The sequence below is a fragment of the Rhinolophus hipposideros genome (assembly GCF_964194185.1).
Source record: "Rhinolophus hipposideros genome assembly, chromosome: X".
NCBI lineage: Eukaryota > Metazoa > Chordata > Mammalia > Chiroptera > Rhinolophidae > Rhinolophus > Rhinolophus hipposideros.
This window is the reverse complement of record NC_138046.1, coordinates 10,187,110-10,200,151: the sequence shown is the minus strand read 5'-3', so window position 1 is coordinate 10,200,151 and position 13,042 is coordinate 10,187,110. Positions and strand designations below refer to the sequence as shown.

The 13,042-nt window shown below is 50.0% G+C and overlaps 1 protein-coding gene across 4 annotated transcripts; it reads left to right on the top strand.

The window, feature by feature from the left end:
- The first annotated feature begins 96 nt into the window (after positions 1-96).
- Positions 97-9,047, top strand: EOLA1 (endothelium and lymphocyte associated ASCH domain 1). 4 transcript variants are annotated; one of them, XM_081043889.1, is made up of 5 exons: positions 97-178; positions 1,062-1,114; positions 3,543-3,825; positions 4,599-4,777; positions 7,052-9,047. In XM_081043889.1, the coding sequence occupies exons 3-5, from the start codon at positions 3,573-3,575 to the stop codon at positions 7,085-7,087; spliced, it is 468 nt and encodes a 155-aa protein (XP_080900015.1). In that variant the 5' UTR covers positions 97-178; positions 1,062-1,114; positions 3,543-3,572; the 3' UTR covers positions 7,088-9,047. The 4 variants fall into 4 exon arrangements, with proteins under 4 accessions (XP_080900015.1, XP_080900016.1, XP_080900014.1 ...); XM_081043890.1 differs by having other exon boundaries at positions 154-301; XM_081043888.1 differs by having other exon boundaries at positions 154-318.
- The last annotated feature ends 3,995 nt before the right edge of the window (positions 9,048-13,042 follow it).

Sequence of the window (13,042 nt, the reverse complement as noted above, 5' to 3'; positions counted from 1 at the left end):
TGCCTTGCGTAAGGGCGAGCTACGTTGCGTCAGGGCGGGCTGCGTGGCGTACAGGCGTGCTGCGTATTTAAATACATTTACGTGCTATTCTAAGCCACGCCCAAAAGGGGCGGGTTTATACACAGCCGGCGCCTGTCACCTGTCAGAGTTCCTGAGTCCTGGGGCGACGGAAGCGCAGGCAAGAAGCGGGCTGCATGCTCCTAGTCTCTCCGCGCCCCGGATTGTCACTTCACCTGAGCGTAGGAGGCAGTATTCCCGGCGCCTGTGACGGAGGACTGTGCAGCCTGCTGGCCAAAGCCGGGTTGGCCCAGCGTGCTGGTGACTTGCATGGCGGGTGGGGTCGGGAGACTAGCGTCACCAGAAGGGAAGCAGGATGTGCGGTGCAGCTGCCGGCCTGCTAGGCCCTTCCGGGGAACAGTGATTGTGAGCTGGGGTTTCCCGGACTGTGGGGCTGGGAGCGCTTGCAGGACGACCGAGGTCGCACTTTCCTGTCCCTTCCTCCCGTCACTTGCCACCATCCTTGTGTGTGTGCCTGTGACCTGCCACTGCCCATACAAACGCGAGTGTGTTGGTCCGCATGCACAGGTCTGCCCTCTCTCCTGCCCTCCTCAGGGGACCCTTAGGCTGTGCTGTGCTGGGCTCAGCTGGTTGCCCATGGCACACCTCCCAGTGGGACCTGCTCAGGATCACATTGAGAGGAAGTGAATTGTAGATTGTAGAGTCCCCGAATCCAGCCCATGTGACTATGTGAGGGGACGTAACGTTTATCTCCTCTTGGACACGGGGTCTACTGGGCTAGAAGAACACGACCCACTTAAGGGAAGTCATTTTCTGGGCTTGGGGGCGGGACAACACGTGGTCCCTAAGGAGGCAGGGGAGCAGAGAGCCACTGGCATGATTAGTAGAACAAACCATGAGTGAGATGTCTTTCCCATCAGTGGGAAGGGCCTGGGTCCTGGTGGTCTTCAGTCCCTGCTGAGTAGAGGACTGACTGGTGCGTTAGGCGACACTGCTGTCTTGTCCCTAATGACCTGTCGTCATCGTTCCTCTTGTCTGTGCAGGTGAAGAAGCTGACACAAGTGGAAGAGCAGTTGTTCCTCAGGCCGCAAAGCAGGTACTCTGTGTGGTGAGGCAGGAGGGCATTTCCTGGCTTTATATACAGTTCCCACAGCTCTCTCGAGGAATTCCATCCACACACTTCAGTGTCCTTGTTGTGCTCGTGTGATGCTGATGATAAAAGGGCCAAGGACGTGGATGGTGGGAGCCAGGCAACGCTGCAGTCCAGTCATACACCCCAATGGAAGAAATAGAAATGGCCAGGCTCCAGGGGGGCATCCGGCCTCCCTCATAAAGAATCCAGACCCAAACCTAGGGTGACCCTTTGCTCCCCCATCAGGTGGGCAAAGGTTAAGCTCAGTGCTGCTGCTCGGGGCTGCCAAGCATGTGAGGAAATGGCACCGTCGCCCGTGGTTGGTGAAGCATATGTGGGTAAGCCCCAGGGAAGGCTGTTTGCTGGCGTGTATTGGCATCGCAGGTGTGCATGCACGTGACCCAGGCCTCCTCCTAACATATCTGCAGTCAGCAAGTGTTTGCGGCAATGTCCTTTATAGTGGCAGAAAGTGCAAAGCAGTCCGTGACTCTTCATCCACACGGGAAAGTCAGAACAGTAGGAGACAACTAGCGATGGGACACCATACAGTCAGCAAAAACTAGGATACATGAAGATGGACACACATGAAGGCACGTGCTGGAGGTGCTGTTAATGGCGAGACCATGCTGCAGTCTGTGGAGATACTGGGAAAGAGCTTACACCTCTGTAGTCGATTGCTGGGGTGGTCCTGTCAAAGGGACACAGCCCTGGTGGCTGAAACAATAAACAGGTGACGTCTGACCGTTTCGGAGGTTGGCAGGACGAGATTGAGGTATTGGCAGAGTCGGTGTCTTCTGAGGGCTGAGAGAGAATCAGCTCCATCCCTATCCCGAAGCTTCTGGGGGTTTGCTGCCAAGGTTTGGCATCCATTGGCTTCTGGCTCTCAGCCTTCATTTCCACAGCTCAGCCTTCTCCACGCATGTGTGTCTCTCCAGCTTCCCCTTTATTGTTAGGACAGCAGTCATAGGACGAGGTCCACCCCAATGAGCTCGCTGTAGCTTGATTACCTATGGAAAGACCTTTTCATTATGGATAAGGTCACGGGAGCCAGGTCCCTGAGAGAGCAAAGGGGTGGTGTCCAGAGCACAGGGGAGGGTGGCTCAGCCTGAGAAAGGGAAGGAAGGTGGAGGAGCTGGGTGCAGGGACGGGCAGGACGGTGGGTTGGGAAGGGAGTGAACAGCAGGCTACGTTCTTTCTGGGCCTTGTCTTCCTGAGTGGGTGGGTTTCCATAAACACAAGGACATAGCTGACGTGAGATTTACATCCTTGAAGATGGGAGGATGGAAACGAACCAGAGTGGGAGGACTCATTCATGGCTGGAGTACAGAGTCCACGCCTCATGATGGTGACGATGATGTGATGGGCAGCCACCAGTTGTGACTGTCCTGTTAGGGGCCAGGTACTCACAGCCACGTGAACTCTGTGGCTCTGCCAGCTGCTGTGACTGGACTGACATTCGGCCCCGAGGCCCTGCTCGTCGCACTGCACAGCTCTGTCCTCCGGCAAGGAGGAGGGCCACCCCAAGTACAAGGAAAGAAGACAAGGACAGGGATGATGTAGTCAGGGCCCCTATGATCATGGGCCATCACTTCATCCCTCGGTGCTGCCTTCTCAAGTGAAGAGTGGGGTGACAGTGGAGCTGTCCCTATGCAGTTAATTGATGATTGAATTCTCCCATCCCTGGATCATGCCCATCCCAGGTTCTAGCATGGAGACAGTGCATGCGTACCAGTGCCAGTTGTCCTACTCCCCTTATTAGTTTCTCTGAGCTCGGGTCAGGGCTGGGGGTATCTGCTGACAGTGGACAGCAGTGCTATGGGAAGGGGATGGAGGAGGCTGGCACCCAAAGGAGCTGGGAGGAAACAAGGAATTAGATCCCAAGGGTTTGTGCTGAAGAGCCCTGGGGGAGGTACCAGGGAGCTTACGGACCTGCAGTGCCTTGAGGTGGCAGGGCCACAGAGCTGAGTATTGGGGTGCTGGGGGAGGGAGAAGAAGCAAAGCCCAGGATGGTCCCTGTCTGTGCTGGGAGGGGCTATAACCTGCCCACGGGGTATGAAGCCAAGGGGCCCTCCCTCCCTCCGTCCCTCCTCTGTGCTCCACGGGGGCTACGGGGGCTCAGTGACCTACTCTGCAGAACTGAACACATGCTGCGCTGAATGTCTCTCTAGCTGTCCCTATCCTCGTCCTTGAGCTCCCCAAAGACTCCATCTGATGGATGAGGCATCCCAATGACTAGCCCCTTCCTTTGGGCCTGTCAGCCAACTACGTGGTGATAGAAGAAGGAGCCAGCACTCTATTTCCCCGCCTTCCCAGTCAGTGGGGTTTCAGGGCCATGAGGTGGGAAGACTGATGCGTGATGCTTATTGGCATTGGTGCTTCTGTGTTTCCGCAGGCCGCCTGAGCCCCACGGGTCTCTGGGAAGATGAAGTTCTGCTGCCTCTCCTTCCGGCAGCCTTACGCAGGTTTTGTCTTAAATGGGGTCAAGACCTTGGAGACGCGTTGGCGGCCCCTGCTGAGGAGCCACCAGCACTGTACCCTGGCCATCCACATTGCTCACAGGGACTGGGAAGACACCTCCTGGAGGGAGCTGCTGCTGGAGAGGCTGGGCATGACCCCCGCTCAGATCCAGGCCTTGCTTCAGGAAGGGGAGAAGTATGGCCGTGGAGTGATAGCTGGCAAGTGACGACGCCCTGAGCTGCTCAGACACCTGCAAGGGTCCCCCAAGGCCTTGCTCAGGAGTTGGCGGCTTGTTTGCTTTTGAACCTTTTAGGGTTGGGCCGTGGTGTCTTTAAGCAGTACGACTTCAAAGGGCAGCAAGGCGCCCCGGGCTGGGGGTGGTGATCCGAGTTTCCCCGACTTTGGTGAATTGTCCATTCACCCTTGTCCACTCGGCCTCATTCCCATTGATGACCTGAGAGGCAGCGAGAGGTCCATGTCTGCACGTGTGCGCGTGTGTGTGTAAACGTGACGGACGACCAGAGGCCGCACAGCACTCACAGAGGGCCCGCTGGCCTCCAGACTCAGGCTGCCGGCCTGACCGCACTCCGCGGCCCCACTCCCACTGCCCACCGCATCCCTCCCCTCACTGGTTGACGTCCCACATCAGCTCCTTTCGCCTGATGGCCTGTGGGTTCCCCGCAGCAGCCAAGGCCCATCTCACCTGTACCTGCGGCCATCCGCAGTCTGGCTGGGAACTGCCCAGCACTAGGTGGGGTTGTTGAGAACGAGGCCCTCTTCTCTTCCTTGCTCTGCCTCAGCCTCACCCAGAATTCCCAGAACAGAGTTTGGCATGTTGGAAGTGCTCAGAGGGCCCCAGTTCACTCCATGTCCATTGGGTGATACCAGCTTAGTCTCTGGTGGTTGGCACTTTGAATAACCGTGTTCTCTCACAGGTGGGCCTTAGTTTCCAGAAGGAAACACACCTGTATGCTTCTGTCTTCCTGCACAGGGCTCGTTGACGTTGGGGAAACTTTGCAGTGCCCAGAAAACTTAGCTGCAGATGATATCGTGGAACTGGAAAATCAAGCTGTACTGACCAACCTGAGGCAGAAGTACCTGACTGCACTTTCAAACCCCAGGTGGTTGCTGGAGCCCATACCCAGGAAAGGCGGAAAGGATATCTTCCAGGTAGACATCCCAGAGCACCTTATCCCCTTGGGGCAGGAGGCCTGACGGAAGCGGCGCTTCAGAGGGTGGGGACTGAGGTACCTGCTGAAGCGTGACCATCAACTCTCCATCGTGCTGCGGATGGACATAGAGGTCGGGTTCGATCTGAATTGGCCGTGCTACGGAGAGCATTAGCCACCACGGGCTGTTTGTGTAAACAGATTTCTCCACTCAGATGCAGGGGACCTTCCTTTGGGGTGCCCTTCTGGGCTCATTGACAATGTCAAGCACTTTGAACTTTAGGAAACACGGAAAGCTGCCGCTAAATGTCTTGGCGTTGCCACTGATTTCGGTCCTGCTGATTCCTGTGTTGTACAAAGAAATATGTGTTAAAGAAACTGGTTAGTACTCGGGGCTCCCTTACACGTTTTCCCCTCTCTTTGTTCTGGTCGTACTCCCAGGATGTTTCAAGAGCATCCAGGGAGCCTGTGGGAGGGCTGGGAGTGGGCGCTGAGAGACTGCCAGAGGGTGACCAGCCAGGGATGGCCCGTTCACCGCGAAGAGGCCATCAGACTTGGAGACGGAGCACCTGTCTGTCCCAGCAAGTGACTCTTGCTCTGTTGTAAAACTGTCCCTGTCTCATGAAGCCATGTGGTAGACATGGCACCCAATTATGTCATGACCAAGGAAAGGATCTGAAATACAGCTCTGATGGAAAAGTGATGACCAGTGTTGTTTGTTTTGTGGACAATCTTTTATTTCTTAGGGGTCAATTCTTGGCAAAGCGATTCGTGGTTATTAGCTGTGAGGATGGTGGGCTCTCCCCCAAGGCGATGATTCAAACCTCCTGTCTTCTGAGCCAGACTGTGGTGGTCATACACCCCTGGGCAGATGTGTTGGCCCTAGGTTTAGGGGCCTCTCTGGAAGGCCCCTGGAACTTGGTCTAGAGTCGCTCAGCTGCTGATCAGTAACTCCCTGGCATCCTAGGGATCCCATGAGAAAAGACACTCCTTTTTCTAGATGCATGAATAATATAGGGGGATTCCCCCAAGGTCAGGAGCCAGCCTGTTCTGGGTCCTGACCAGCAAGTGAGGCTCAGCGGACCAGGTGCTCCAGGGCTTGCCTAAGGGCATCCCAACCTGATCCTCAGCTGAGTGTGTGAAAATGCTGCTGCTTCAAAGGAAAGAGGACAATGGGGACCAAAGCGTGTTGGGCCCGGGTCTCCAGCCTCATGGTCTCATCTGATGAGGTGTGTGTAGCATGGGAACAAAGAACAGACTCACAATTCTCATTGCAATGTTTATTTACTGACGGGCAGTTTTGCTTTTCTTTATTAAATCTGAAAATCCTCTACAGTTACACAGTGGTGATTTGATCAGTCGCCAGTGGCTTGTGGAATTGGACTGTCCTTGATATGCTCGCAGAGTGCGCACTTGTAATCTGAGGTGCCCTCCTCCTCGTCGTCCTCCTCCGGGGCCTCGCGTGGGGCCTTGACTGAAAGGGCAGCCAGCAGGAAGGAATAACAGGTGTTATACAAAGATATCACTGAACTATGATCTGGGGGGTGGGAGGGCAGTTCCCCGACACCATCCCTTATGGCAGTAGCCCTGGGTGCAAACATGATGTTCCTAGATGTGCCCTCCCCACTTGGGCCACCTGGCTCACTTGAGGAAGGGTCTTCCATGGCACGTGCAGCTATATTGCCCATAAACCAGATATCAGGCAATATGAATGACCGGGTGCCACTGGGTCCCCGGGCTCTTGGGCCTTCTTTCTGGGTCTTTTTGTCAGCTTCGTTGGCGCATTTCTTGAGTTGGATTCTTTGGGAGCGTCGTGTAGGGGTTACCTCCCTCTTTCTCTTTGGAATTGCTACGCTCGTCCCTGGGCAAGTAATAATCATCAGATTACATTTTCTCTTGATGTTCTCGAGGAGCAGAGGCTTGCCTCTCTGAAAATTGCAGTGGCGGTAGATCTGAAACAAAATTAATCATGTTAGTCATTCTGGGAGAAAATACATCTATTTGACATTAAATGGCCCCTTAGGGTCTTTAGTCATCTCATCAGGTTATCTCTAAGGGGGTTATAGTTTCATATGAAAACCTATACTTTGTCAACTTTTGGTAAATATTGTCTCATGTGAAAAAGAGTTATCCTTGGAAATGAAACCCTTTCAGGATAGCATTCTTCTTGGATAGCATTGTTCTCTGTTACCCGTACTAAGAAGTTGTTCGGGTAACAGAGAACATGGGGAAGGGGAGGATTTCTACTTTACCATCATTGTCTTGTTCCCTGCAGAGCAAACTGAAGGGTCATTTGGGCGTATTTTGCTGAATCCATAGAGGTTCAGCAGGCGGATGAAGCTCTTCAAGTTGTCTGTTTCAAAGATTCTTTCTGCGCCCTTCCGGCTAAGAACCTCCCTCTGGAAGAGATCTTTCTCGATAATCATGGCGTCTCCATCGTCATTCCAGCACACAGATGTGAAGGTGACATCTTCCACTATCATCCAGAGCTTTCTGGGGAAGGAGAGCCCAAGAATGGCCCTGTTTCCGTCCACATTGGCAGCACCTTGGCTTGGGTCCTGCGGTTGTGGACTGTCTTGGGGGCCCGGACCTTGGCTCACAGCATTTTCGCCACTGGTCCCCAGAATCTCCCTGGGATCCACATTTGGATCCAGGGGTGAGACAGATGGGACACCTATTGCTGGCTCTCCTTCCCCTGATGGGGCCAGCATGGCTTCTTCTGTCTCATAGGTACTTGGACTAGCCATGGAGTCTGGATCAGGAGCTTTTGCCACCTGGGATACTCGGTCACAAATGCCTTTGGTCACAGCAACGATGCCCAATATATATGTTCCCAAAATTCTATTGACTCGGTCGTGGGGCAACCAGCTGCTTAAGTCAGAGTCTACTTTCCTAGTCACATGATGTCATAAAAGCTGGTCTGGAGAGGGGGCCCTGGCCAAGTGTGGGGGAGGAGATGGGGGCAGGACCCCAGCTTCTCTCCTTTCCAAAAGTACTGCAAAGCAGGGTTCAGGTCAGGTATTACTATCTGCTGCCAGGCACATGGTTTCATGTTGCTAGGCAGTGGATGGCTTAAGAAGCCATGATCCTTTCCTCCACTCCCACTCCTACAGATGGGGGAGGCCTGTTGCCGGTCTCGCCAACTGCTCAAGGGCCAGGCCCTGGTTAGCCCTAGCTTGGCTACCACCAAGACTGCCTGTGTCAGAGGGGACCCCAGGGAACTGTACTTCCCTGAAGGTGGTGGTTGGCCCAGTCTCAGTTGGTAGCCCCCATCTCGGACCCCCCTCTTCCTGCTTTGGTCTCTTCTGCCTCCTCCTGCTAGGTGGTCAGTATTGCTCAGATGGGCCCAAACAAAGCTTCCTGTTTTCTTGCGCCTGGTCAAGTTTTCCCCAGAGCAGGGCTATGCTCCAACATGGTAGAAGCACTGCTCTGGTTCGTCAAACTCAGTATTACCCCCAAACACCTCAGACATGGTATTACCCATGGCAACAGCTTGCCAGTGGACAGCCCCACCTTCCGCTGCAGGGGGGCGTCCCCTCTTGAGCTGTGCTTGCCCCCAAATCTCATCCCTCTCCAGATCACAACAGGATTGGCTTTGGTTCCGTGTCTTCCTCATAAGATCTCTTCTCTTTACCCAAGGCGGGCTCATTTTGGGACACCTGTATTTACCCTTCTCAATCACCCCCCCCCTGACCCGATGCCCTGAGGTTCAGCCTCGCTAAGAGCCTCTTCTAGGCCCCATTTCCTTTCCTCACTTGGGTGGATTGGCTCTTGCTCTCCCAGATTTCTGGCCTCCTACTTCCAATTTGGGTCTCCTTTGGACTTTCCTTTTTAATGACTGATTCGGGGACCTGGCCTACATTCAGCTCTGTTGAAACAAAGCATTTTACTGACACTCTCATGCCTGCCCTGTTCTTGCCCAAAGGCCACCCCCAGTCCACAAGTGGAGGGACAGGGAGCAGAGGAGAAACTCACCTATCTCTTGATGTCTCATTTTGTACTTGTCCAAAGCTAAGGGGACTCTAGAAAGTGAATCCTTGGAGGCTAAGAATGGCACCGGGCCATTGGGGGAAAAGGGCTTTTCCACAGGGACCACGTGCCATCGTCATTAACAGCCAATCCCACTCCCATCCTTGTGGGCCCAGAGACCTGATCTCTAGGGATTTCTTCTAGTTCCTACCGTACCTGCCAAATCACCTCTCGGGACATCGCTGCCCCCCCCCCTCTCCCACAGTGGAGTTGTGGCAGTAAAGTCAGCCTGAAACACTCTCTGTCTGGTGTGAACTCTTTGTATTAGAGACAGAACAAGTCTCCAGATGAGTTTTGTGCAGGACTAGCCAGGTTGGTGGCAGTTGACAGCAAGGACTGACTGATTGCCTGTTTCCTCATGTCTGTCCTTGTTCTCGCACCTGTATTCATGGAGCCATTCTAGAAAGGCACTGCCTTTTCCTGCCCCTCACTGGAGAAATGGTCAGGAGGAAAGAGTTATGGAAACTCATTTTGAAACATGCAGAAAATTCAGAATTTTGTCCTGACCACTTCCTGAACATGACCTGTCTTTCTGGGTCACTTTTCGACAATGTGTGTGAAAATGCTTTGTCCCTCTTGCATATAACCCGTCTAGACCAAAGGGACTGTGGGAGAAGAGGATGTGATGGAAACAATGTAAAGTTTACTTACTGAAGGGGACCTGCTGATTGTGTCAGGATGGAGAAAAACCTCAACCCGACCCCTGGGGAGGGCAGGGGAAAGACTATATGATCTGAGTTTACCAGAAGTGCTCCTGGCAGCTTCGCACCCCTTCTGAGGAAAAGGCGCCATGTTGCCTTTATATGAGCTGGGATCACAACTGACTGCGGAGCCTGGGAGCACACCTGACTGAGCTGGTGAGAACGCAGCTGGGAGGATGCAGCTCTGGAGCTTTCCAGGACGAACACCTGCACAGGTCCCCCCCTGGACATGGACAGTCTAAACTGTTTGGAACTGACCGCCTTCACCACACTCCCTGCCTCCCAGGGACCCCCTTCTCGTCCTCCATCTTGAAGTGGGGACTTCAGTGTCCCCCACTATCCTGCACTTCCCTCCTGTGGGTCCAACTCCCTGGCCAAGTGGCAGGAGCACAAGAGAAGTAACAGGAGGCATTCTGTTCACAGGATTCTTTCAAGTTTTCTTTCTTTCTGAATTCCCACAGTTTGAATATGCCTAACCCAGGTTTTTTTTTTTTTTTTTTTTTTTTGGAGGGGAAAAAGACTTTTATTTTTGTCTCTTTCTTTTTCTTTTTTTTTTTTTATTAATTAATTTATTTATTAGTTTCAGGTGTACAAAACAAGGTAATACTTAGACGTTCATCATTTATATCCCTCATACTGTGAACCCCCCTCCCCCCATCCACTATCCCTCCGACCTCACACTGAACCATCACATTATATATATAAAATTATAGTTGGCATTCATTAATGTTTAGCTTCTGATGTACAATGCCATGATCAGGTATCCACAGTATCCCTGAGGTGGTCTCCCAAATAGGACGCATGTCCATCGGATACCCAACAAAATCTTTACAACATTATAGAATACCTTCCCCAAATTAATTTTCAAAAGAAAAACCCTGAGGCCATCTTGTGGTTACCAGCTGCTTCCAAATCCCTTCACCTTTCCCCTTATCCCCAACCCCCTCCCACACACCCATCTAACCACTCTCGGTTTTTTCTCTGCGTCCCCAAAACTGACTCTGATTAGTTCATTCACATAGTCTTTTCTTTAGATTCCATATATAAGTGAGATCATATGGTACTTGTCTTTCTCTTTCTGACTTATTTCACTTAACATAATGTTCTCTAGATCCATCCATGTTGCTGCAAATGATAAGATTTCTTTCTTCTTTATGGCTGCGTAATACTCCATTGTATAAATGTACCACAGCTTCTTAATCCAGTCATCTACCGATGGGCATTTTGGTTGTTTCCATATCTTGGCTATTGTGTAAAGTGCTGCAATAAACATAGGAGTGCATACAGATTTTTGAATTGGAGTTTTGGATTTCTCCGGGTAGATGCCTAGGAGTGGAATTACTGGATCATAGGGTAGTTCCATTTTCAGATTCCTGAGATACCTCCATACTGTTTTCCATAGTGGCTGCACTAATCTGCAGTCCCACCAACAGTGCACTAGCGTTCCCTTTTCTCCACATCCGCGCCAGCATTTGTTCTAACCCAGGTTTTTTGTTGTTGTTTGTTTGTGTGTTTCTTTTACTCATCCCACTTGGTGTTTTCTGAGCTCCCTGAATCTGCGGTTTCATTTCTGTTGTTGATTTGGGAAAAATTCTCAGCCATTATCACCTTAAACACCTCCCCTGTTTATTTTTTCTCTTCCCTTTTTTTCTCATCTCCCTCTTAGGACTATGTTACACCTTTTGGACTTGTCCAGCATTTCTCAGAAATGTTCTTCCATCTTTTCATTCTCTTTCCCCTTGTGTTTTACTTTTGGAAGTTTTGTTTACATTTCTTCCAGCCCGTTCATTCTATCCCCACATGTGTCCAGTCTATTGATGAGCCCATCAAAGGCGCTCTTTATTTCTGTTATAGTGTGTTTTTAAATTAAAAGGTAACATAAATTATCTGTTTTCAATATCGCGGTAAAATACACATCACATAAAATTTGCTGTCATAACTGTTTCTAAATGTACAGTTCATTGGTATTGAGTACATTCTAATTGTTGTCCAACCATCACCACCATCTACCTCCGGAGTTCTTTTCAACTTACAAAACTGAAACTCTACACCCATTGAACCGTCACTCCTTACTGACCCTTCAGCCCAACTCTGGCACCTACCTTTCTACTTTGTGGCTCTATGAATTTGACTACTTTGAGTACGTCATATGAAGGGACTCATACAGCATTTGTCTTTTTGTGTCTGGTTTCTTTTCCTTAGCACAATGTCCTCAAGGCTCATCGGTGTTACAGCACCTGGCAGAATTTCCTTGCTTTTAAAGGCTGAATGATATTTCATTAGATCACATTTTGTTTACCCATTCATCTGTTGGTAGACGCTTGGTTTGCTCTCACATTTTAGCTAAACTATACTGCTATGAACATGGCTGTACAGATATCACTTTGAGATCAAGGTTTCAATTCTTTGGGGTATATACTCAGAAGCAGGGTTGCTGGATCATACGCAAATTATTTTTAGTTTTTTTTTTTCAGGACCCACCATACTATTTTCAACAGCGGCTATATCATTTTACATTCCCACCAACCATGCACAAAGGTTTTAATTTCTCCACATCTTTGTCAACACTTGAGATTTTCTATATGTTTTTATGGTAGCCATCCTAAGGGGATGAGGTAACATCTCATTGTGGTTTTATTTTACGTTTCCCTAATGATTAGTGATGTTCATCCATCACCATAGTGATGTTCAACATCACTATGTTGAACATCTTTTCCTTTGGTTATTGGCCATGTGTATATCTTCTTTGGAGAAACATCTGTTCAATTCCTTAGTTCTCTTTGAATAGGATTGTTTGTCTGTCTTGCAGAAGTGAGGTACGTCTATAAGTGCTGTCATGGGAATATCTGGCATCCATCTCATTAAGTGGCAAAGGCATATGACTGAGCAATACGTACATCATGGATAATGCCACATATGTGTATTTCATAGCACATCTGTGTATGGAAAAATCCTAGAATCAGTTTAGCAATCATATACAGCAATACTTGTGGTGACCTCTGAGGAGGGGGCTGAATTGGGGAGGAATTTTGTAAAGCGAGAAATTGTGCTTAATCTGTATTTTCAGAGGTATTTTTTTTGCAACAAGAATGTATGCACTGTATGTAATACACACTATACGCAATATATTGTAATCTCTATATTAAATATTTATATAAAACTAATAATAGAAATAGTAGAATAAAATAAATTCTTCTTTTTTGATTGATCTTTGATTTATTTATTTATCATCAAGACATCCATCCATTTATTACTTTTTTTTAATGTATTGGGGTGACAATTATTAGTAAAGTTACATAGATTTCAGGTGTACAATTCTGTGTTACATCAACTATAAATCCCATTGTATGGTAACAAATAGAGTCAATTCTTCTGATCCCCCTTACCCTCATCTCCTACCCTCCACAGCCCTTACCCTCTGGTAGCCACTAAACTATTGTCTGTGTCTATGAGTTTTTGTTTCTCATTTGTTTGTCTTGTTCTTTTGTTTTGGGGGTACATACCACATATCAGTGAAATCATAGGGTTCTCTGCTT